The sequence below is a fragment of the Cervus canadensis genome, chromosome 29 (assembly GCF_019320065.1).
Source record: "Cervus canadensis isolate Bull #8, Minnesota chromosome 29, ASM1932006v1, whole genome shotgun sequence".
NCBI classification, from domain to species: domain Eukaryota; kingdom Metazoa; phylum Chordata; class Mammalia; order Artiodactyla; family Cervidae; genus Cervus; species Cervus canadensis.
This window is the reverse complement of record NC_057414.1, coordinates 16761390-16787442: the sequence shown is the minus strand read 5'-3', so window position 1 is coordinate 16787442 and position 26053 is coordinate 16761390. Positions and strand designations below refer to the sequence as shown.

The following is a 26053-nucleotide window of genomic DNA, read 5'->3' as shown; positions in this document are numbered from 1 at the left end:
AAAGAGAAAATGTGCTTCCTTTCAGCTGCTGGTAGATGGTAAGGCAGTATGGTATTTGGGAGCACAGGCTTAAAAATCACAGCTCCCTATCTATATGACCTTAAACATTACTTTACCTCTCTCTGTAACTGTTTCCTCATCCCTGAAGTGGGATCATAAAAGCACCTATACTTCATAAGGTGGTTAAGAATATTGTACACACAGTGCATGTGAAGAACCCAGGACAGTACAGAGAAAGTCTCTGTAAAAAGTGGCCATTTGCTTGCTTGTTTTAACAAATTCAGTATTTATTAGAGTCTGGTGAGAAGAAAGAATATTAGTTTTTCCAGTCTACCGTGCAAGATGAGGAAAACCAAGTAAAAGTGCTGAAAAGAACACTGGGTTGAGTGGTGACAAATTAGTTTAGTCACTAGTTAGTCAGGTAATTGTGAAGAGCTATTCTATTTTTTTGGTCATAAAGTCCAGGTATAAACCTGTAATTATAAATCAGCCTGAGAGGTATCTCTGAAAACTGAGAGTTTAAAAGTATGCTATGAGAAATCACTCCTGATTCAAATGGAAGAAGCAGAAATCCCTCTGCAATGTGTTATGACCTTGCCCTGTCTTTCAGAAGACCTATACATTTCTTACTCATTCCATGTTCACATTCTCAACAAAAGTCAAAGACCAACAAGAATCTCGTTTTTTGTCAAAACACTAATTTTTTAAAAAATGTTTCTCATTAATAGTTTTAGTCAAGAATGAGAGCACAATAATATAGAAAACCTAAATTTATTTGTTAAGCTATCACAAAGACAAAACAATTATCTGAAATACTTTGAGAACTTCATCGCAATTTCGCTTGTTCTTTTACAGAAACTGACCTGAGAGGCTGGAAATGAAAGGATACAACCTAAGCAGTTATAACAGAACAGAATGATGAAACATGGTGAAAGGAGCAAAGGCTAGGCAGGAGCACTTGTGTTAGTGGGAGTACATGTGGCTGGGCTATTTCTGAAGAGGCTCCCTAGAGTTAACTAACCTGGGTCCCCTATTAGTAAAAAGACCTTTATCCCTGTGGAAAGTGCAGAGATCAGGATTTCTCTGAGACCTCTGTTTTTTTTTTTTAAGGAGTTAAGGGTATCCTTAGGCCCTAAGGAGTATAGCTTAGATTCAGCCTTTCTTTCCCACGCAGTCTACCTACACCTTCAAACGCCAGTGCATTTCCACCCCTTAGTCCTGATAGGTTTTGAGGATGCATAGAGTGAAGGTGGGAATCATAGGCCTACTCAGAGGGTACACCTAGACACAAAGGTTTGGGGTAAATCATAAACTACAAATAGCCCTCCTAGTTAAGTTCATCCACCTTTGTTAATAAAGGTCATAGTTTCTTGTGCTGGTGACAGCTTCTTGTCTCAGTATACTCTGTCTCAAGAAAGAACTGGTTCAGGTAAGTTTTGGAGAAAGAAAAAGACTTTCATCAACACCCACTCCACAGTGGAAGAGGCACCAAGTTCTCTCCTACAGTTATGAGCAGAATCTGAAAAACAAAAGGTTTACAGTGTTTATACTAATAGCTATTATTTATTAAATGCCTAGTCATGAGTGCCAGAGGACTTACATATATTATATTTCAATCTTTGCAATAATCCTGCCAGGTAGTTACTATCATCTTCATTTGTCAAAGGGGAAACTGAGAATTGTAGAAGTTATACTCCTTGTCTGAAGGCACAGAGCTGGTAATATGGTGGAGCTGTGATTCCACCACTCATGTGCCTTCCCCTCTACTCTATCTTGTGCATCGAGAGGTCTTAGTTTCATTATCTTGAAATTTTTAATACCCGCCTACATACTCGAATTATTTCTTATTCTCGGCTCAAAGGCAAATGTAATTTTAAATGATTAAAAATTTACAGACACCGTTTGGAATTAAGATTAATTAATTAAGATTAATTCTGGATAATTAATTCATTATCCAGATGAAGAACTTGCATAAACTTTATGACTAAAAATCTCTCTTTGCTCCAGCTGTAGCACAAAATGAACATAAAACAAATTATCAGCTCATTAGAAAGTTTGTGGCTATTTTACAGTTATTTCATCATAAAAATTGTATTACAAAGAATCCTAAGAATTCTCACCAGAAAAATGCTGTAACATTCCATTTGTGTAACCATTAGTGACATACCAAATAAGTTTCTCCATCTTATTAATAGAGTAGTTGGTATTCTTTGAATAGTCCCTTTTCAAGAAGAAATATGTTAAAGCCAGATCAAAAAATCTGTTTTCCAGTTTTAACAAAAATTACTGAAAAAAATCCATATACTATGAAGAATGTGATAAATAAGAATCTCAGCAATAAGGGAAGAAGACATATTGGTATTGAAAGATTTCCCATAAAGTATTATTTCAACAGTGAAATACTGATATCCAGAACTGTGAAATCTGAAAATGTATATTAACAGAGCTCCAACAATGTTAACACATACTTTAAGCTAACTGTAGAGGAGACACTGCTGATTTTAGATGATATGGCTACCAATGACAGAAGTAAATTGTCATAGAAATAAAGAGACATAAATCACAGAACTTTTAAGGTTATTTTCTAATAGTTCCACTGGCAGCAGCTGAGAGGAAAGCTGAGATTCATTATCACAATTCATGATTACTATAAGATGTTATATTCACAAAAGCAATAATCTGCTTTGTGAATTATTGCAGCAAATCTGTTTTGTGTTTTTGATGAGATGCTAAGGTTTCAAATATTGTAAGTGGGAGAAGTTGACTCAAGAGCAGAGCAGGACATGACCTCAAATTCTGCTACTCCCACATGAGTCAACCAGAGACATCTGCTTTTCAACAAAGGGTAATGTCCTTCTCTTGACTCACTGAAGATCAGTGTCTTATTCTTCCAAGTTCTCTCAATGCTGAGCAAAGTGCTTGGCAGCTAGTAAGTGCTCAGTAAATGTTAACCTGAACATTACCCATGCTGGCAGATCTTGATTTCTTAGGGGCAAAAACGACATAGTTTCAAGTAATTTCATAAATGGATTAAACAACATTTCCCACAACTGCTAATTTGTTAGAGTTCTCCTCAAATCTGAAAATAAAAATCAATTGTTTCACGTGATTTTCATGTTCAGTGACAGGGGAGAAAATACTCACCCTAAAGCAGCATCCATCATTTCAGTGATCAACGTCTGCATCCTCAAACTGTCCAGCAACCGTTGGTGCAGCATCCACCTCCATCCCATCTGAGGAAACAAGGAACCACTGAGCAGGTCTACTGAGCACTGCCCACAGTGAGGAGTCAGCTTAGATTTCAACCAGAAGGAAGCTAGCGCCCTCTGCTGGTCAGAGTTGCTATTTCTTTCTCTTGAAAATTGAAACTGCCAAGGAACAGACTAAGAAAAATGCCACCTGTGGGTTTAGGCCAAGTTAAAATTAGTCTGTGTATTTCACTTTTACTTTGCAACTCTCAATCTCAGCACTGAAAGAACTCCAGGCAGGGACTTTCAAATGCAGCAAGCATCCGTTTTTCACTCTTCACAGAACTGCTAGGTGTTTTACCGTGTGACTTCTTGTTTTAAAAAAGCATGAAGTACTATCTAAGCTTACAACATAATTCAATAGAAAAGACTGAAATAAATTAGTAAAGTGAGATTCTTACTTTTCCCTGTTTTTTAATCTCATTAAAAAAAAAAAAAAAGATGGGGAGAACAAACAAAAAAAAGCCCTCTGGAAAGAGCTGTCTAAAGCTGTTTTCTCCACTTCTTCACCTCCTACTCACACTCAACTCTTTAGCCCACCACAAATTGGCTTCTGCCCACAGCCCACTGACATCCCACCACCCGGACATTCAGCAGGACATACAAATAAAACACTTATATAAAATTAACTCATCTTTCCACACAGAAAATACATCCCTTTCCAAAAGGATACTTCTTACTTGCCCAACCCAGAAACCCCTACCATATCTCTAACTTCTGTTGCTTCTATCTCTTAAATACCTCTCAAATTTGTTCAGTCTTTTGACATTACTGCCACTCCCTAATTAGGCCACTATCTCTCATCTAATTTAAATCATAAGCTACTTAACAGGGCTTCTCTTCTTTCCTCTAGTATTTCCCTCTGCAATTAATTTTTTGTATCACAGCCAGTCATCTTCTGAAACACTAATCAAACTAAAATTCTTCAATGGCTTCCCACTGACTTAAACACAGGTTGACATTCTTTAACACAGCTTTCAAGTTCCTTTACTATACAGTCCAGTTTACTATTCCACCTTTATCTGTTGCTATAATAGCTACCCATCACACTCAAGAAGTCCAGATATAATGAACTTTCAGTTCCCCAAAGCTGAATGGTCTCTTGATCCTTCACACATGACTGACACCCTGACCTGCCTCTCTCCCCAAACTGTATGTAATCCCTCTTCACTTGGTTCATTTTTATTTATCTTCAGACTTTGGCTTAAATGTCACTTACTCCATGAAGTTTGAATCTCTCCCTGACTGTCTGGCCTCTGATTCCATAGTTCCTCAAGCTTCCCCTTTATCTCAAATGCTGTATCACAATATACTGTAACTACCTAACTAGTTAATTTCTTTCTCTCTCCACTAGAATGCCATTGATAGATAAAACTGCATCTTCCCTAGGCACTCCTGTATTCTCTCTACCTGCCACAGTAGCTCAACAAATACCTCTTACATAAACAAACACATGAAGCACTGAAATGCCACCAGTTGAAATTTCACTATGGATTTATCAGAACATCACGTTGCATACTGTGAATATATTATTTTAAAAATAAATTAAAAAAAAGAAATGGCACAGGTCAAACTAAATAAGTGGAAACAAGAGTGATGTGGGTACCCAGAACTTAAGAAGACAGGAAATGGTTTAAGCTGAAGAAGTTTTATGTACAGGCAACTCAATATGCCAGTGAGGCTTAGGAATACAAGTCCAATCATCTCACTTTAGCAACAAGTGTTTGTGACCTTAAAGTCAGTTGCTATAAAGCATTAAATAAAAAGCTCTATAATTAAAAACAACAAAAAAAGCCTTCAGTGATGAAAGGTTTTTTAATGTCCAAGGGTACTCTTCAGCTAATCTCTGTAGTAAAAAAAGATGTATCTTGAATTCTTTCAGCTAAGATTTCGGCACAGCACTAGAGACCACCTGAGTCACCTAACCCTAAAGCGTGTTAGAGGCTCACCATGTAGGGCTTAAAACGGAGAGGAGATGTAACGAACAGTAACGTGACCCACAGCCTAAATTATTCCAAATTAAATATCCCAGAACTTCAGGACCCTCAGGGCAGAATGCTATGTGCATGGAAATAATGATCACAACATTATGAGAGAAATGTAAATATCAATAAAAGAAAAATTATGGCAATCCTCTTTAAGAACATTCTGCATCACTAAAAATTGTAAGTGTTAAGATTCTGTAGCAATACAAAATACTGAACTGAATACATAGAGGATGCAAGAAATGCTCATAATAGTAACTGGCAGGTTGTTTTTACACATTAGCTTATTTAATCCCCTTACCACTGATTAGCTAGTTGACTGCAAACTAGGTATGTGACCTTTCTGTGCCTCAGTTTCTTCATCTATAAAATGGGGATCGTAACAGCATCTACTGTGGAGAAGGAAATGGCAACCCACTCCAGTATTCTTGCCTGGGAAATCCCATGGACTGAGGAGCCCAGCAGGCTACAGCCCATAAGGTCGCAGAGTCAGACACTACTGAAGCGGCTAAACAACATCTCCAGAGGGTTCTTGGAAGGAGTAAATGAGTAAATACATATAATGTGCTTCCATCAGGATTTGAGACATAAGAACACTACCTGAATATTTTCTTGAGGGTAGCAGGTACAAGATTGGAGACAAGTGGCGCAAAGACAGAGGTGTCTCTCCAGAGCCCAAGAGAATTTATATGGTGAATATCAATGACACCGAGTGTTCTCAGAAGATTAGTATGGCGCAGTGAGGTGGAGGAAAGAATGATTTAAAGCAAAAAATTTCCTACTATAAATCCAGTGTGAGGAAAAAAGGACCTATGTTTGGAGCATAGCAGTAGTTATAGTAAGGAGATCTGAAAAGTCATATAAAGGAAAAATCCACAGCACTCAGCATTAGACTGGCAGGGAACAAATGATAAAGGCTGAGTCAAAAGAATACAAAACTTACAAATTTTTGCAAGTTAGGGAAAAAAGTTTTTAAAAATTTACATATAATTCCCATTCTACATATTTCTACATTTGCTTCCTACACCATAAAGAATTAATTCTAGGTACTCACCTTCATAATCTCTTATTGAATCTTCTGTCCGGACTCCAGCCATGTTATACTGGCTGCTCACAGACTGAGAAAGCATTCCTTCCAATCTCTCCAGTGTGGCTTGGCCTTCTGCTGTTAAATGGGATAATCCTTCTTCATAGGTATAAAATGTAGGGATGTCCCCCTGCCCTTGTTCTAAATAAATAAAAAGCTTTTAAGCCATTTTAAAACAGGGGGAAAAAAGACAATCAATAACGCATCTACTGAAGATAAGGCACAGTGAAAAAAGGCTTCAAGGAAAACATTCAATATTTATTCAACATACACACATCAGCCATCTGTTGAAGACAAAGATATACAGAAAATGTCTCTCCTCTCTAAGATGAGAAGGGATTCTAAGAGATAACAAGCCAGTATATAGCAATTCCCAAAGAATCAAATGTCCAGGGACTAGAAGGAAAAGAGGGTGTTCCTAAGGTTACAGAGTTTTATCCCAAGGTGGGAATTTTACGAGTCTTCTTTCCTAATTAAAATGCATCCTGCTTTTAAAACATCAGAAATTCTGGAAAATACAAACAGGATTTAAAAACTAAATTACCCTGAAACTTCAGCAAAGATGAGGATGTATTTAGATATATATAAAGCAGAATCCCAGAAATGAGTCTGTCTCAGGCCAGGAAGTGGTACATGTGGAGGCAACAGCTTTAGGGAGCCAAACTGGTATCCATGAGAAAAGAGAAGAGAACAGCAGACACCTCAAGTAACAAGACTCTATACCAAGCTAGTGACTGTATTTTGCTCTGGGGAGGTAAAGGGAGATAATCTTAGATAAATTAAGTATGGTTCTGGGAAAAAGACATCACCTTGGCAATGAGGTTGTTTATGGAATATATTAAAGATGTAGATGATACAGGTTCCAAGAGGTGGAGAGAGAAGGCTTGTTTTCTGGGAGCAACTTCATCAACTTAAAAAGATTTTCCCAACTACCCACTATCTTATCATAGTCTTTCCTTCCATTTATTTCTATTTTTTCCCCCCAGATGGGGGAAGAAAACATATCTCCTATGTTTTGTGCTCAAGCTTGGGACTCCTGTAACATTTTCTAACTTGACTGAGAGATGAATTGTGCCACTCACTTTTACTAAAAACTAAGTTACATGGATACTTCAGAGATACAAAGAAATATAATCCCGTACGCTATACAAATACATGTTTAAAATGAAACACACCTACACAAATGTTTTAAATACATACACAAACACTTAAAAAAATCCACTTCACTAACCATGGGCTTCCACATCATATTCGTCTCCATCATAATCATCTGAATCTTCATCCTCAGGATCTGGATGCAAAGCCTGGCATTCACACATTGCAGTGAACATGGCCTCCACTGAACAAGTAAATTAAAAATTTCTCATTAATTTTTTTCTGATTAATGTACAATAAAAATATAATAAGACAACCATCAGGGCAAATAAATTTAATGAGTAGACAAGAGGTATACTGGTGGTGATTTAGTCGCTAAGTTGTGTCTGACTCTTGCAACCGCAAGGACTGTAGCCCGCCAGACTCCTCTGTCCATGGGATTCTCCAGGCAAGAATACTGGAGTGGGTTGCCATTTCCTTCTCCAAGAGGTATAGAGGGTCACAGTATTTACAAAATATGCCAAATATCAAGGAAAATCAATCTTAATGGCAATGGACAAGCCATAAAATATTATAAGAGGTCTTTTTGAAATATTACTGAGATCTCTTCATGCCTTGTTGGATTTTCCAAGAAAAAGCATCAGAGTCCTGGTCAGACTGCTGGCATCAGGGTGAGGCGCTCTTTCCAGGTGTCCTGGCATCATCCACTTTGGAGTTGCCATGAGCCCTCTGTCCTCTATCCAGTGAGATTCACAGTCAACAGCACCAAGTCCATAAATAGCAGTTTCTCCATTCCCAAAACACACCAGGAACATGGTGTCTACTACACTCACCACATCTTTATATTAATAGGTATCTGGTCCTCAATGATATTACAGATGCTAAAATGAAGAAAAAGCAATAGAACAGAGGTAACGAGAGTGAGGGCTTCCCTGGTGGCTCAGGGGTAAAGAATCCGTCTGGCAACGCAGAAGACATGGGTTCAATCCCCGGACTGGGAAGATACTCTGCAGAAGGAAATGGCAACCCACTCCAGTATTCTTGCCTGGGAAATCCCATGGACAGATGAGCCTGGTAGGCTACAGTTCATGGGGTCGCAAAAGAGTCAGATACAACTTAGCTACTGAAACAAAAAACAGTAACAACAAATGAGGATGAAGGTAAGTGTGTGTGTGTGTGTGTGTGTGTGTGTGTATGTGTGTCTGTTTGTGAGATGGGGGCAGGGGATAGAGAGAATGCTTGGTACTTAAAGGGAAAAAAAATCAGTTCCACAGAATACTCACATGCTGATTTATCACTAGGCACAAATCTAAATTCAGCAATAGGTTCAATGTCATCATCACTATCTTCCTCTTCTTCATCAGCAACCGATTCTTTTGATTCTTCTAGAAAGTGTATTAAAAAACAGCTTTTTAATGATGTTTATGCTTGAAAATAGAATCTTAAAAGAATTTCTTAAAGGATGTTTATTGATACATCTAAATATTGCATTTTTTTACTCCCAATTATTAAAACATGGTTATTTTAGAGCTAAAAAAAGACTCTGGATAGTCTCTCTGATCTAGTCACACTGCACTTGAGGTTCTAAGGATACCAAGCCCCAACATCATGGCAGGGGTGAGGAAACCCAAACAGTCAGACCTCTAACAATTAGAGTCTCACTCTCATGTCTGTTTCTTTCACCATGAAACAATGGGTTCAGCAGCAGTCTGTAAACCACTGATGTGATTCATCACCAACAATTTACAGATAAGAAAACTAAGGCCCATAAAAATTGACTGACTCAAAAGATAAATTAATAGTCTGTTGGCAAGAAAAAACTACAAATGTTCAATAAAGAGAACCAGCTGGTAAAAGTGGAAATTGCTAAAATCACTCCAGATGTATATATCCTATTATCCAGCAACTCTTCATCTAAGTACATGAATGTTCCCTGAAGTACTTTATGTACTATAGAAAATATAAGAAATAAATGTTAATTTAAAAAAAGGAAATAGATATAACTTGATCATATTATGTTCAGTAGATAACATCTGAAAATGAATAAATGTGATTTATATGTATCAAAATGAAGGAATTTTAAAACATAATTGAGTGAAAGAACTCATTGGAGAATATATAATACCATTTACATTAAAGTTCTAATGACAAAAGAGAACCATTATATTGCTTAAGGGTATATATATACTCAGTAAAAATCTAAAAGCATAGACAGGAAGGTCACACATCATCTTTAAGAAAAACTCTGGAGACAGAATTAGGAAAGAAATGGGGATGGATATAAAAAAAGATTTCTATAGTATTAATATAATTTTATTTCTTTTAGACTAATTATGAAAAAATGTTAGAATTTACACTGGATATTAAATAATGAAAATTTTTAAAAAATATGCTGAACTTTTCAACATATGAATTATTTCATAATTATTTTTAAAAAGGTAAATAAAACAAATAGACCCCCAAACCACCAAAACATGTTCAACAAATCATCTTAAAAATACAACTTTTATTTAGCATATTACAGCTGCCATTTTGAAAAAATGTTAATTCTCCATATAGGTGGAGATAAAGCAGAAAGGCATTCAAAGTATATACTTTCTGGAAAGCATGCTGACAATATATGTTTAGAACTTTTTAATAAGGGGGTACCCACTATATATTTTTTAACTTTTATTTTTTATAAGTCACGCAAGTTCACTGAATAATGAAAAAATACAGATAAGCAAAAAACACAAAATTTTAAATGACCACTATTAGCAGCTTTAAGTAACAGATATAATAGAACTTTTCTGTCCTGTTTCTAATGTTATTAAATTGTTACATAAAATAGCTGTGTCTTCTGTAAAATAGTAAAATACAAAAATATTGGACAGTTCTAAAAAATTCTTAGTAGTTGAATACATTATGGTACTACCAAACTTTTTCAATGCATTTTAAAATATGGTATCATACTATAACTATTGTTCTATAACTGAATGGACATCACTTTTCAAACCATAAATTCAAGCTGGTACAAAAATAATGGAAAGAGTCAAGATGGATTCCAAGTAAACAGTCCCTACCCCTCTAATACTCTCCCTAGAAATAACCACTATTAACACCTTCTTTTATATATCTACAGGTATCTATCTTAAGGCAGTAAAGAGAAATGTAATATAGCATTTTTACAATTAGGAGAAAAAACCCACTATGACAATCATTAATCATCTCATACTAAATCACAGTAGTGACCACCATACTCTGTCTCCTTAAACAAGTTCCCAAAGTGTTTCTAATGTGCAGCCAGGTTTAAAAACTAACAATTACTACAATGCCCTAATTATTCTGGATAAAATGGAGGCCCAGAGAGATGAAAATGACTTGCCTACCAAGTGAATGACACAGTTTTCTTATTCAGGGTGCTTTTCCTTTTAGCTAGCTTTATTCAAACCCGACCTAACTTTATCTTCTGACATGCCCAATGCCAATGCTCTACACTATGAGCATGTCACACCAGAATTTAAAACTGACTAACAAGAGTATCTCTAAAATTTCACACCTACAAATGAATGGCAAAAAAAAGGGCGGGGAGCGTGGGTGGTAGGTGCAGGGAGGGTGGATTCCCTGGCAGTCCAGCGGTTAGAACTCGGGTCTCTCACTGCCAGGGCCTTGCACTCCATCCCTGGCCAAGCAACGAAGATTCTACCAGCCTTGTAGCATGACCAAATAAATAAATAAATAAAATATATAGAAATAAATAAACTTTAATGTCTATATATGAATGAATGAATGAAAGCTTTCAACTCAACATGACATATAAACTCTTGGTTATAAAATCATAGTTGCAGTTACTTAGATGGAAAGTGAACTTTGTATCTGAGGCCACCTCATCTGGAAGTCTCACTACAACACAAGGTCAACAGCTTTTTACTTTTCCTTACCCTCTTTCAAACTCCACTAGATTTTTATCTGCTTTTGGACACTTCCCAATGGCAAGAGTTTTAAATGTTACACCAAAAATATTTTCAAATTGCTAAATCAGTCATTATCACTTAATGAGGCAGGTGTGCCAAAAGTCTTAAAAATTATTAAATAATTAGTATCACACAATATAAATGCTCATCTTGTATCTGAAACCATACTAAAATCCCAAATTGGAGGAGCAATAGCTTAACAGGAGAATTCATGGCATTGTTTCTTACATGCTATTTCAAAGAAAAGCAAAGCACTATCTTCAAATCAAAAGTTTACTAAAGATGTAACAATAGTCTTTCAACTCCAAAGTTATTCATTCTCACAAAGGATGAACATATTAAACTAATATACTATATAAACTTCTTTAGTTATACTTAAAAAATCAAGCATAAGTTTTTATTTCATGCCTAACTTGTTTCTCACCCAGAATTCTTGAAACTCTTTGTGAAAGTGAAAGTGGCTCAGTCCTGTCTGACTCTTTGTGACCCCACGGACTATGCAGTCCATGGAATTCTCCAGGCCAGAATACTGGAGTGGGTAGCCTTCCCCTTCTCCAAGGAATCTCCCAACCCAGGTCTCCCGCATTGCAGGCAGATTCTTTTTTTTTTTTAAGGCGAATTCTTTACCCACTGAGCGATCAGGGAATTCATTATGGCGAGCCTAAAAAATGGATTTTTAAAATCTTTCTTACTTCTTCTTTCATCAACCACACTAGATTTTTATGACTCTGTTGTTTCTTCCATCTGCAAGACCTGGGAATCTTGTACCATAGCGTTTCTCAATCTTGAGACTACTGACATTTGGACTGGTTAATTCAATTCTCTGTTGTGGGAGCCTGTCCTAGGAATTGTAGGATGTTTAGTAGTACCCCTGGCCCCTAACTAGATGCCAGCAGCACTCCTCTCCACCTCTAGTGATGACAAAAATGCCTCGACAAAATGTAACTGCCAAATGTTGGGAAAGGGCAACATGTCCACCATTAAGAGCTATTTCTATAACAAAACAAAACAGGTTCTATCCGAAACTCTTAGAAGGGAAGCATACTGATCCACGCCTCTAAGGGTGCTAAAGATAAATGCCTTTACACAGAGAAACAATAACAAACTCAAGAGGAGAAACAAGAAATGCAAATGCATAAAAGCTAAGTAATTTTAAGTGCAACTATTAATATGTAGAAAGTAAAAGGCAGTGTGCAAATTATTTTACTGTGCTGAAATTTTGCCTAAGGAAGTATTATCCAAAATAAGTGAATGGCTTGAATACTACATTGATTATCATCAGTGACTGCTTTTTAAAATAGACTACCAAAGGAAGCTCAAGATTAAACTATACCATACATACCTCCAAATTTGGCATTCACCATAACATAGAGATGCTCTCGTGGATAGGCGTTTAGGTCCCTGGATACTGCATGCAAACTAATGGTGGGGTATTCCAGGGAGAATCCTAATCCAGAGCCATCTAACCAAGACAGGCGGCTGAAAAACATGTGTTAAGTGGATTATTTGGAGACATTAAATCCTAATTTGATGTCCTAACATTTATAAAGGTTCAGCCTGGACACATATTAATATATATGTGAATAAATTCAAGCATATTGCTTAGAAATTTCCTAGAAGAAAATTCGCAGCAGGAATTTAGCTTCTTTAAGACAATTCTGTTATAGTTCACTTTCCCCTATCTAAATATCCAAACAGATTTGAAATGCTATTTTTCTTAAGTCACATGTGTGTTTCTATGCCTTTTTATGCTTGTTTGGAATGTCTTCAGGCATCTTCTTTGCTTTGGCAAATTTTCTTTGTCTGGGTAAGCCCCAGTCTTTCCATAAACCCTCTCTTCGATTACTCCAGTGCATAATGATCCCTTCTTTTCCTAAACCGCACTTAGGCTCAGTAATATACTCCTGAGCACCTAACTCTGTGTAATGAATTTTATATGCATCTGGACGGAACATGAGTTACTGAATGAAGCTTTAACATTCTTCAAAACTACTGCCACAGTGCTTAGCATGTAAATATGCAATAAATACCCAAGAAGCACTAATTTCTCCACTAATCCTACATTAAATAACATACACATGAAATGGCTGTAATAACACAAGTTGGAAAATAATCATCACATTGAAAAGCAGACTTTATGGAGCCTTTCATTTATTTTACAACTTAAGGGGAAAGCCACAAATAAGCAATGTCTAGTTATCCCTCAAAAGTGGTCAATGCAAATATTTTATTGCTTTAACAGAGGAAAAGTATCAGGAAAATCAGTACACTGAGTTTTGAGTAAGGACTGGTTGATTTTTTTGGTAATATTTCACCCATCTGGAACTGCACCATTTAGCAGGAAAAAAAGTCACGAAAAAGATGCTTAAGAACCCACAGAAAATGTTAATAAAATAAAAGCTAATGCACTATACTGGTTGCACAGGGCTGGAGGAAAATAGAAAGTGACCGCTAACGGGTGTCAGTTTCTTTGGGGGGGCAAAGAAAATAGTCTAAAATTGTGTTGGGAGTTCCCTGGCGGTCCAGTGGCTATGACTTGGTGCTTTCAGTGCTGGAGGCCAGATTCAATCCTTGGTCAGGGAACTAAGATAGCACAGGCTGTGCAGCATGGCCAAAAAATAAGTAAGAAATTAAAAATAAATAATACTGACTGTGTTGATGGCTGCACAACTCTGTTATACATTAATGATTTACTAATATATAACATATTCATGTATGTTATATATTATTATATGTATGCATGCCGAGTCGCTTCAGTCATGTCTGACTCTGTGATCCCATGGACTGTAGCCTGCCAGGCTCCTTTGTCCATGGAATTCTCCAGGCAAGAATAGTAGTGTGGGTTGCCACGACCTCCTCCAGGGGATCTTCCCCACCCAGGAACTGAACCCGTGTCTCCTGCTGCTCCTGCACTGCAGGCGGACTCTTTACTGCTGAGCCAGCAGGGCAGTCCTACACACACACACACACACACATACACACACACACACACTTAAATACATGGACTGCATGCTATGTAAATTAGGTCAATGAAGCTTTTATTTTAAAAAGAGGTTCATGCAATAAAAACCCCATATCATTCTATTTTCTATACCACTGTAACAAGCCTGGCGGTCTGATATCTAAGGAAGCAAAAACAAACACAATTATAGAACCTAAGACTTCTTGTGTGGGAACAATGAGAGAGCAGCAGCCTGAGAGCATTCATGCTCAATGCGAGGGGAGGCTGAGCTTTACACCTCAATCCCCCTAAAGGAAATCAATGGCTAATAGCACAATACAAGTGTGTAACACTTGACTCTCACTTATAAAAGCCAAGGCAGAATTAGATTGTGGTGAAAACTGTACAACTCTGTAAACACACTAAAACATGAGGAACTGCACACTAAAAAAAAAAAAAAAAAAGCACTGTCATTGAGAAAGGTTTCAACACACTTATTGAAAATGAAAAACTGGGAAGCTTTTTAAAGTAGTAAAAGCTCTAAAATAACTCATCCCATTGGGTCCAAAGAAGTAGATTTTATTATTGTAGTGAGATTGCATGTGCTCTATGGGCCTTTCCACTACTGCTTTTCTCTTAGTGTGGAGAAGAAATAGTGCTCAGGCATCACAGAAGTACTGCCAGTTCCTTATTAAAACTACATTATTTAAAGCAAATAAACTCCTTTTTCTCACCTCAGAAATCCCCTGGCATTATCATAATTCAGAAAGGAGTATTCCAAATTTCAGTATCAAAAATGATTTGAAATACTCAGAGCCACAAAATTTTCTTTGATGACTCAATTAGGAGATGGAAAAGCTGAAAAACAAGCACAGACTCAGTGCCTCTAAATTATGGCTTTCACTTTAAAAAGCACATAATTGCTCTGTAGTTCCTTACTGCTGGCAGAACAAATGCTATCTCACCAGAGCATTTCCTGTGGAGTGCTCATAATCTTATACAGGAACATGGATTATATACTCAACAGAACAGAAGAAAGTTTCATTCAAAAGCAACATTTACTCTCATTATTAAGTTCTGATTTTTTATTTTCTTTTCATTTATTCTAGAAGAAAAGCTCTCAAAACCAAACTATCTAACTATACCCTGTGCTGGGCTTAGCTGCTCAGTTGTGTCTGACTCTTTGCAACCCCACGGACGCCGGGCTCCTCTGTCCATGGGGCTTCTCCAAACAAGAATACTGGAGTGGGTTGCCATGCCCTCCTCCAGGGGATATTTCCACCCCAGGGATCAAATCCAGGTCTCTCCTATTGCAGGTAGACTCTTTACTGTCTGAGCCACCAGGGAAGCCCTAACTATACATCCAGTCCCAAAGAAACCATGAGTCACATGAGGGAAAAACAACAATCGGGAAGCCAGTCAAGATACAGAGGAAATGTTGTGCTATCCGCCAATGGTTCCGCACAAGAATTAACAGTGTACTTTATTCCTGGCATGGGGAAAAAGACAGGACAGAAAGGTAAGAGAGGTCTTGAATTTAGGTTGGCTTAATTATCTGGTTTAAAATTGATTTGGGAATAAATATAAAAAGAGCATTACTTATAAGTTTAAATTAGCTATTTTTAATTTAAATATTTTATTTCACTTGTTTCAAATGATCTATTTTGAATGATTCATGCCTCTGCTCCTTTCTTCCTTTGGACAAAAAGTCAAATTCCTATGAAAACTAAGCTTTGAAAATAAGTCCAAAAGAGTTCTGAATCTCTCAATCTACATCTGAAAAACTACCTAAAAACAAATCAGACCCTGTTCCTCTTCGCCTAAAACTCTCAAGTAGGTATCACAAAGCCTTGAGGCTATAAGCTAAGCTCTTGAACATGGCTCCCTCCTTCTCCAGCTTTACTCTATTTTTGGCCGTGCTGGGTCTTCGTTGCTGCACAGGCTTTTCTCTAGTTGCGGTGCGTGGGTTTCTCATTGCGATGGCCTCTCTTGCTGCGGAGCACCGGTTCCAGGGTGCACAGGCTTCAGTAGTTGTGGCTCCCGGTCTCTAGAGCACAGGCTCAACGGTTGTGGCTCAGGAGCTTCGCTGCTCGGCAGCATGTGGGATCTTCCTGGATCAGGGATTGATCCGCGTCCTCTGCACTGGCAGGTGGACTCTTTACCACTGAGGCATCAGGAAAGCTCCTTCTCCAGCCTTACCATGTTTCCACTTTTTCTCCACTGGTCCCTCAGATAAAAGAACTGCTTGACTGTGCCTATGTGTGTGTGTGAACACACAATATATATCCAGGCACACATAATACTGTTTCTCACCCTTGCCTCTGAGTATCCTGTTTCTTCTAATTAGAATGTTTCCTCTTAGACCCACCTCATTTACCTGGCTGTCAATCCTCATTTGTCACATCCTCTACGAAGCATTCCCAGTTTGTGGAGATCTTGATTCTGTCAAGATACGGGGACTTCCCTGGTGGCACAGAGGATAAGAATCCACCTGCCAGTGTGGGGGACACAGATTCGATCCCTGGAACAGGAAGATTTCACACGCCATGGGCCAACAAAGCCTGTGCGCCTCAACTATTGGTGCCCACGTGCTCAACTACGGAAACCTACCTGCTCCACAACAAGAAGCCTGAACACCATAACAAAGAGTATCCCCACTCACCGCAACTAGAGAAAGCATGCACAAAGCAAGGAAGACCCAACGCAGACCAAAAAAAAAAAAAGATGTGGAAATGCTAGGTGGGAAAGAACAAAAAGGGGCAAGAATTCAAAGAGGTAAGGCTAATAATGAGTAAAGAGGGATGAAAAACAGTGTCCAAGGTACTGGTAATATTCTACTCTTAACCTTGAGGTGCTATGCAGGTGTTAGTTTAAATATAATTCCTTAAACCATCTATTTATAATTCATATTTTTTGTATGTATATTTTATGAAAATACTTCCTTAAAGAAAAAGATGTTAATAAAAAGTTGAAAATAAATAATTTTTTAAACAGTTAAGAGCTTAAAAGGAGTTTGTACTTCCTCACTATGGTTATACAAGAGAATGTCCTTATCCTTACATTTTGGTGCAAGTATTTATAGGTGAAGTGATGACATGTCTGCAACTCAAAAAGCTCAGAAAAAAGAGAGATAAATGTGGCCAAATGTTAACAACAGATGAATCTCTGTGAAGGAGCTACGGCTATTTACAACACTTGCAACTTTTCTTTAGTTTTAAAATTTATCCAAATGAAAAAACAAGTACAGGACCTTCCCCTAATAGGATTTATATTATACAAGAGACAATACACTGGGAAGTCATGGAGAAAAGGGGGACTGTGTAGGGGCTAAGAATATATCTGTGTTCCACTTTCCACACCTTGAAAGAAATTGCTCTCGCAAGATCTCTGAAGGTCTTTTTGTCAATACCCAACAGGTGCTTTTAAGATTTGATTTTATTTGACCACTCCTCTCTTTTTCCTCAAGTCTCTTCTTCTATAACATACCTTGTGTAGATGTTTTCCAAAGGTTCTATCCTTGGCCATCTCTTCTCAAGTATCTAATCTATCCATCTTTAACACAACTCTCCCAAGAAATATGCTCATATGTGCAACTAATCCACACATTTGCAGACCAAACTCATTATCTGTACTTTACCCCAAACTTGACCTTCCTCACATCCAAATTTCCTATCTGTGACTGGCCAGAAACCTAAGCTTTGTTCAATGACTAGATTTCCTTCGAAACCAAGGGGTTCTTTACACCTTATTGTGCCTGCTGTGGCAGGGAGAATTTTGGCCCCTATGACTCTCACATCTCCTGGTGTCACATCTGTGAATATGTTACATGGCAGAAGGGATTTTGTGTATGTAATTAAGGTTACTAATCAGTTCACAAGAAAAGAGAGAGATTACCCTGGATTATCTGTGTGGGTCCAACATAATCATGTGACTTCTTAAAAGCAGGGAATTTTCTCTGGCTGCAGACAAAACTGATACAGAATACAGAGAGAAGTAAAGGACAGGAAAGACTGAATGCATGACTGTTGGCTTGAAGATGAATGGAACCATATGTCATGGAAATGAGAACTTCTACAATCTCAACATGTAAAACGAGTCTATGCAAGTAAAAAATGCTCCAGGTACCCAAATAAAAGGGCAATTCCTTCTAGGAACGGAAATGAGAGTTAAGTCCCTCTGGATACAATCCCAACCAGCGTGGGGTTGCAGGTGTTCCTCTCCCCACTGACACCTACAGAAGAAAACCTATACCCCCTTAACCAAGCTTTAAAAATCCTGCACAATTTGCTCTAAACCTACATATCCTACCCAGGGCAACACCTCCCATTCCTGATCATCGACGAGGCAGGCACTTCGATGACTCTTCTTCACTCAGGGCCTGGAAACTCAAAACCTTACAATGAGACCTTGAATAAAAAGCAGCCTCCAGTAAACAGGTGGGCAGAAAGCACAATGAATGAGGCGAACACCGTATGACGAAGAGACAAGAAGGCTCCGAGGAGAGGACACTGGAACACACGAGTCTTCTCAGCAGAGGCACCTCCAAGGCAAAGCGGGGCACGCGCTCCCCCGGCCCACGGCCTCAGAGGTCTCCGTCTCCCCCACGTTACTCCGCACCGCGCCCGGCAGGGACGAGGCGCGCAGGAAGCCAGCCCTCGGAAACAGAGACCCTACCTTTCAGAGATGTAAAGGGTGCCGGTACCGAGGCCCTTCCCGTTCAGCACAGCCTCGGTGTCTGGTTGCTGCTGCCGTAGGCCCTCAGTCGACCCGGGCGGCGGGAAACTTCTGAGAAAGCTCATTACTGCAAGGAGCGCTGAGACACCGGCCAGGAGCTGGCTGAGGCACCGTAAACCCCTCTCGCCGCGTCCCGCCCCGGAAGCGGTAGCAATTCCCCCCGGAAGAGTAACTTAGTCGGCCCCGGAATTCGAGGTCGTGTACCAAAGAAATGAGACGTTCTAGGACAAGCTCTCACAGGCTTGAGAGGACTGTTTGTCAGGTTACGGCCTTTCCCTTCTCCCTCGCATTTCTAAGGCTCCAGGTTTGGAATAATGGAGCGTTCTCCCCACATCCTACTTCAGGATCGTCACAGCAACCCTGTTAGAGAGGAAGCACAGGAAATAATAAATTTCTTTTTTCTGCCGAAGGGGAAACGGAACGGTAAGGCAGGCAGTCCATTGCCTGAGGTTGCATAGGAATGAGAGACCACACTGATTTACAAGTCGGTCTCCTAAGTGGGTTCGGCTCTTCTCACCTGCGGCCGCCTCGTCTGGGCCTTGTTCATGTCTCAACAGCCACGCCCCAGACATCAGTTTAGGTCCTAACGCCGTCCTAGTACGCGATCCACATATCCCCCGTATCAGATGTGCAAACGAGCGCAAAGAGGTAATTAAACCTGGGTGAAGAGCTAGTTATGTCAGCAAGCATATGGGGCAATGAAAGGAAAATAATTAATCCATTAGATTTGGAATTCTTTATTTCTTCATTAGACACTGAAAAGCAAAGTATTAAGAGCTAATAAAAACTTTTTAAATAATCATAAAAGTAGCTAATGGTAACCGGGTATTAAGTGTCAGGCTCCGTTCAAGGCGTACGTGCTAAGTCGCTCCAGTTGTGTCTGACTCTTTGCGACCTTACTAACTGTAGCCCGCCAGGCTCCTCTCTTTACCCTTACTATTTCTTCATTTCCTCTTTGTGACAACTTTATGGCAAAGATGGAGCTGAAACGAGAACTAGTGGAAAGTAGTAGGAATAGATCCTGAGAGCCTGAGGCTTCTTTACTGACATGCAGACACACGGTGATGTCAGGACCTCTGTGGGAACTATCAGCTGGAACAGGTTTACATTTCCTTCCCTGTGGCCTGAGCTTCTTCACAGCTTGGCAACTGGGTGTGGAAGTTGAGCATCCCAAGAAAGAGACTGGCAGAAGCTGCATGGCCTCTTCTTACTTAGCCTTGGAAGTTACAGAGTGTAACCACAAGGATCTGCTGGATTTTTCATCTTTTTTTTTTTTTTTAAACGTACTTTGTACTCCTATACGCTTTGACTGCCTGCAGCCCTGGCTGACACCTTGACTGCAGGTTTGGGAGTGACCCTGAGGCAGAGGAACCCAACTCAACTGTGTCAGATTCACGGACAGACAGAAACTGTGAGATAACAGCTGTTGGGTTTGGGTGTGTCTTTTGTTTTTGTTTTGTTACGCTGAGGGGCAAGCAGGTATCTTAGTTCCCCAAAGTGAGTGAGTTAAGTCGCTCAGTTGTGTCCGACTCTACGACCCCATGGACTGTAGCCCACCAGGCTCCTCTGTCCATGGGATTCTCCAGGCAAGAATACTGGAGTGGGTTGCCATAGTTCCCCAACCAGGGATTAAAAACTGCGCCCTCTGCAGCAGAAGCGTGGATTCTTAACCACTGAACCAGCAAAGAAAGTGAAAGTGAAGTCGCTCAGTCATGTCGGACTCTGCAGTGGACTCTAGCCTACCAGGCTCCTCCCTCCATGGGATTCTCCAGGCAAGAATACTGGAGTGGGTTGCCATTTCCTTCTCCAAGGGATCATCCCGACTCAGGGATCAAACTCGGGTCTCCCGCATTGCAGGCAGACGCTTTAACCTCTGAGCCACCAGGGAAGCCCAACTAGGAGGTCCCAAATAGTGGTTTTTTAAAGTAACTAAGTTTTGGGGTAAACACAGCAATAGATCACTAATATGCTTACTAAAGAGAAGAGAAAGAACCTTGAACAGTATTAACCACTGTGCTGCTGCCTTAAACGCTTGACTTGGCAAGCTTATCCCTGTCCATGATTTGAATTAACCTGTGTGGATGATTACCAAATCTGTATCTCCATCCCAGAACTCTCTAATGAACTACAAATATTTATATACTATAGCCAGCTAGACATCTCCACTTGGAAGTGCTTCAGGCACCTCTCATTCAACTTATCAAAAACTGAACTTATAAACTATGGACTTTGGGAGACAATGATGCATCAATGTAGGTTCTTCAGTTGTAACAAATGTTGATTATGGGGAGGGTACACATGTGTGGAAGTGGGGGTATATGGGAATCTCTATACCATCCTCTCTAACCTGTTGTAAACCTACAACTGCTCTAAAAAATAGTCTTCATGAAAAAAGTTGAATTTACAGGAGTTCCCCACTACTCTAGTGGTTAGGATTCTGGGCTTTCACTGTCATGGCCCAGGTTCATTCCCTGGTCTAGGAACAAAGATTTCAAAAGCTGTGTGGTGTGGCCGCAAAAAAAAAATTGAATTTACAGTTTTCTCTCTCAATTTTGTTATTTCTCCAATGTCCTGTCTTATAAAAAAAATACCTCATTCCATTGAGTTGCTCAGATTAGAAGCCTGGAATTTATCATTATTTCCTTAATTTCTTTTACTCTTCATATCCAGTAATACAGTAATAATAACCATATTTATTATTATTTTAACAAGAAAATAGCAACTAACACTTATGGAGGGCTTATGTGCTGGGTACTGACTGTTTCAGGCACTTTGTCTCAACTAGTTTAATCTTCACAACACACCTAAGAAATAAGTGCTGTCATTATTCCTATTTTAGAAATAAGAAAACAGGTAAGAAGGATGAAGTAACTGGCCCAAGGTCCATAGCCAGTAAAGTGGCAGAGTGTGATTTAGAAACTAAGCTGGTGGGCAGCACAGCCTGCACCTTCCAAGGACTACATTCTAATGCCTCCCATCAACCAATCCTGTCACTTCTTAACTCCTGTCTCAGGAGTCAAGTGACACCTCACTCTTCCCCTACCGTTGCCCACTTCAGGCCGTGTCATCTCTTAATTAAACTACTGTAAGAGCCTCTTGAATGCAAAAGTAGGAAGTCAAGAGATAACTGGAGTAACAGGCAAATTTGGCCTTGGAGTACAGAATGAAGCAGGGCAAAGGCTAACAGAGTTTTTCCAAGAGAACACACTGGTCATAGCAAACACCCTCTTCCCACAACACAAGATAAGGCTCTACACATTGACATCACCAGATGGTCAATACCAAAATCAGACTGCTTATATTCTTTGCAGCCAAAGATGGAGAAGCTCTCTACAGTCAGCAAGAACAAAACTGAGAGCGGACTGTGGCTCAGATCATGAACTCCTTGTTATCAAATTCAGACTTAAATTGAAGAAACTAGGGAAAACCACCAGACCATTCAGATATGACTTAAATCAAATCTCTTCCAATTATACAGTGGAAGTGACAAACAGATTCAAGGGATTAGATCTGATATACAGAGTGCCTGAAGAATGATGAACAGAGGTTCATGACATTGTACAGGAGGCAGTGATCAAGACCATCCCCAAGAAAAAGAAATGCAAAAAGGCAAAATGGTTGTCTGAGGAGGCCTTAGAAATAGCTGAGAAAGGCATTAGGCAACAGTTTCTTAGGTAAGACATCTAAAGTGCAAGTAAAGCAAAAACAAAAAACAAAACAGAAAAACTGGATGCCATCAAATTTATGTCAAAGGACACCATCAAGAAAGTGAAAAAATAACCTGCAGAATTGGAGGAAATATTTGCAAATCATTTATTTGGCAGGGGTCTGGTATCCAAGATGGACTTCCCTGGTAGCTCAGACGGTAAAGAATCTGCCTATAAATGCAGGAGACCCAGGTTATATTCCTGGGAGGGGAAGATCCCCTGAAGAAGGAAATGCAAACCCACGCCAGTATTCTTGCCTGGAGAATCCCATGGACAGAAGAGCCTGGCCGGCTGCAGTCCATACAGTCCATGGGGTCACAAAGAGTCAGACATGACTGAGCGACTTTCACTTTCACTTTGGTGTCCAGGGTACATAAAGGACACCAACTATTAAGACAGATAACCTAATTTAAAAATGGGCAAGTGAGGGGCCTCTCTGTGGTCCCGTGGCTAGGACTCTGCGGTCCCAACTCAGGGGGTCCAGGCTCCATCCCTGAGTGAACTGGAACTCGTGCTGCAACTAAGAGCTCACATGCTGCTGCAACTAAAGACCCCGCATGATCCTGTATGACGCAACCAAGACCCAGTGAGGCCAAATAAATAAAATAGGTAAATGGGCAAATGATTTACTTGACAGAGTTGAAAACATATGTCCACACAAAAACCTGTACACAAATGTTTATTATTTATAATAGCCCAAGAGTGGAAACAATCCAAATATTTTTCCAGTGATTAATGGATATATAAGATGTGGTATATCCACAGAGTAGAATATTATTCATCTATAAAAAGGGATGAAGTACTGATTCATTCTAAAATATAGATGAAAATATGCAACATGCTAAATAGAAGTCAGACACAAAAGGCCACATAGTGTATGATTCCACTTGTATCATATATCTAGAACAGGCAAATCCTTATAGACAGAAAATAGATTAGCAGTTGCCAGGGACTTGGAGAAGGGATGGTGAGTGACTGCTAATAAGATGGGATTATTTTGGGGGCTGATGACAACCGTGTGAATATACTAAAGACCACTGAATTGTACACTTTAAAATGGTGAACTTTATGGCATGCGAGTTATTGTCAATTAAAAAAAACAAGAAGAGGGCTTCCCTTTTGCTCAGTGGTAAAGAATCCGCCTGCCAATGCAGGAGATACAGGTTCAGTCCCTGGTCCAGGAAGATCCCACATGCCACTGAGCAACTTAAGCCCCTGTGCCACAACCACTGAGCCTGTGCTCTGGAGCCCAGGAACCCCACTACTGAGCCCACACGCCCCAGAGCCCGTGCTCCACAACAGGAGAAGCCACCACAGAAAGCCCGTGCACGGCAACGAGAGAATAGCCTCCACTTGCCACAACGAAAGGAGAGCCTAGACAGCAACAAGGACCCGGCAGAGCCGAAAATAAATAAATTTTAAAGTAACAATAAGAAAGGTTTTAAAATAAAATTTACAAGTACTTTTATTCCATAAGCAAATCCGTATTATTAAATTCACAGGACAATCATCCTACACACAGACTGCTTCCAAGCCTTCTCTCCTCTTCCCATATGCCTTTTCTGGCTGTGGGTCCCTACCTTTCATCCTTGCTTCTTTGGCAGTTATCTGTTTCTGCTTGTGGAATCTCTCAGTAAAATTCCAGCCCTGCCTGCCTTCTCAAGCAGTCTGAACATGAAGCTAACTTTCTGATTTTCTAGAATTGAGCCAGCTTGCTTCTCCTTGATGGGGGTAAGCCCTGCCGTGCCATGCCATGCTAAGTCAGTCGCTCCAATCCTGTCTGACTCTGTGACCCCGTGGACTGTAGCTCACCAGACTCCCCTGTCCATGAGATTCTCCAAGCTAGAATAATGGTGTGAGTTGCCATTTCCTTCTCCATGGTAAGCCCTAGTTACCCTCAAAATTCATTCTTTTAAAAAATAATTTTAGACTTAAAATATGTAAAATATACTTCTAGGGTTCAAATTAGAGACATCACAGGTTCTAAATAGGGTTCTATCATTGTTAATAAGTCCTTCCTCTAGAGTAAAAGCTATTTGATTGCATGAAATTATGGTATAGTTACTGGCATTCCACTAGCAAGCAATAATGCCAAAGAGAAAAGAAAATGGTCGTTTCAACAGAAAAACAAGAAACAAGTGCAGGGAAGAGGGAGGACTCTCTCCTATTGTAAGTTCCAGCTCTAACAGTTGTTCCTAATGATAGAGTTCAAGTATGCTCCTGAGAAGCCTACTAGTCCTAAAGTTTCTCTTAGAAATTTCTGACAATTCAGTGAGAGTTTTCAAATTTAGTTTAACATTTCAATAATCCATTTATTTTAAAGACTGCTAGTCAAGGAGGTAATAATGGAGAGGCAGATTAAATGGGAGACAGGATGACCCTTGTTTTCCATAAGGGAGATCTTTGTACATATAGAGAAAACAGAGAGGAATCTGTGAGATAGGAAGACCCAGAGGAGGCAACAGGGAAGGGGTCAGATCAAGGACACAGGCAAAGGGGATATGGCAAAAACAGAGGTGAGATCTGTTCCTTGGAGGCTGGAGAGAAGGACGGATGCTCGTGTGGATAAAGTAGCTCTGAAACGGTCAACAGGAATACTAAAGAGTGACTTATACCATGAACTAGTAAGCTCCTAGTTAACTTTGCTTTTGAAATATGACTTTATGTGCAAAATTAATATCACAAATATGAAGTCACATATCCTTAGAGTGTTTTTCCATTTTAGACTTTTAAGACCTTAAAGAGCTTATGCAAAGTGACTAAAGAATCAAAATGACACAAACCATTCACCTCATGCAACATTTAGTTTCACTAGAATATTTTCATTACTTTTTGTAATTCTACAACTATTAAATGATCACAGTAGAGAAGACCAATTCTCAGTTTTCAAAAGCAAAGAACTCTTTTATATTCTCTGGTCTCATAGCCTGAAAGGGATGTGGGCTGATAGTCATGTTCTGGACACCACCCTCAGCTCCAGAAAGGAGCTTTGAACACTCTCAAGTCTGTCACAGCACTGTCACCCTTGGCCTCAAACACAGCACCTCACCTCCATTTAACCAATTTTGTTTAAGTGAACATTTCAAATAAATCACTGAGAAGCATTGTAGCCAATCATTTCTTGCCAGCATAAATAAGTTTTCACTTCATTAAGTGAAATTCTGATCCAAGAAGTTCTTTACTTACTAGTTTATCAGTATTTTGTATCAGAACTGCAAATAATTAACTCTCCTAGTTTGTTGGGGAAAAAAATGAGTTTTTTGTGACTCCTACTGTATTTCAAGAGTAAGGAAAAATCTATGA

The 26053-nt window shown here is 39.3% G+C and overlaps 1 protein-coding gene across 2 annotated transcripts; it reads right to left on the bottom strand.

Annotated features, from left to right (window-relative positions):
- Positions 1-755: 755 nt before the first annotated feature.
- Positions 756-19199, bottom strand: CLNS1A (chloride nucleotide-sensitive channel 1A). 2 transcript variants are annotated; one of them, XM_043452178.1, is made up of 7 exons: positions 18984-19199; positions 12711-12847; positions 8699-8800; positions 7552-7659; positions 6288-6398; positions 3145-3233; positions 756-1519 (listed from the first exon to the last, which is right to left on the bottom strand). In XM_043452178.1, exons 1-6 carry the CDS (start codon positions 19106-19108, stop codon positions 3166-3168), a joined length of 651 nt encoding a protein of 216 aa, XP_043308113.1. In that variant the 5' UTR covers positions 19109-19199; the 3' UTR covers positions 756-1519; positions 3145-3165. The 2 variants fall into 2 exon arrangements, with proteins under 2 accessions (XP_043308113.1, XP_043308112.1); XM_043452177.1 differs by having other exon boundaries at positions 6288-6461; positions 18984-19198.
- Between the last annotated feature and the right edge of the window lie 6854 nt (positions 19200-26053).

Excerpts from the sequence above, each read along its gene's own strand:
- CLNS1A (XM_043452177.1), bottom strand. The coding sequence starts at position 19,108 with ATGAGCTTTCTCAGAAGTTTCCCGCCGCCCGGGTCGACTGAGGGCCTA. Across the intron at positions 8,801-12,710 it reads GGTGAATGCCAAATTTGGAG|AAGAATCAAAAGAATCGGTT; the intron begins GTATGTATGGTA and ends TACACTTTCTAG. Across the intron at positions 3,234-6,287 it reads TTCAATAAGAGATTATGAAG|ATGGGATGGAGGTGGATGCT; the intron begins GTGAGTACCTAG and ends TTGTTTCCTCAG.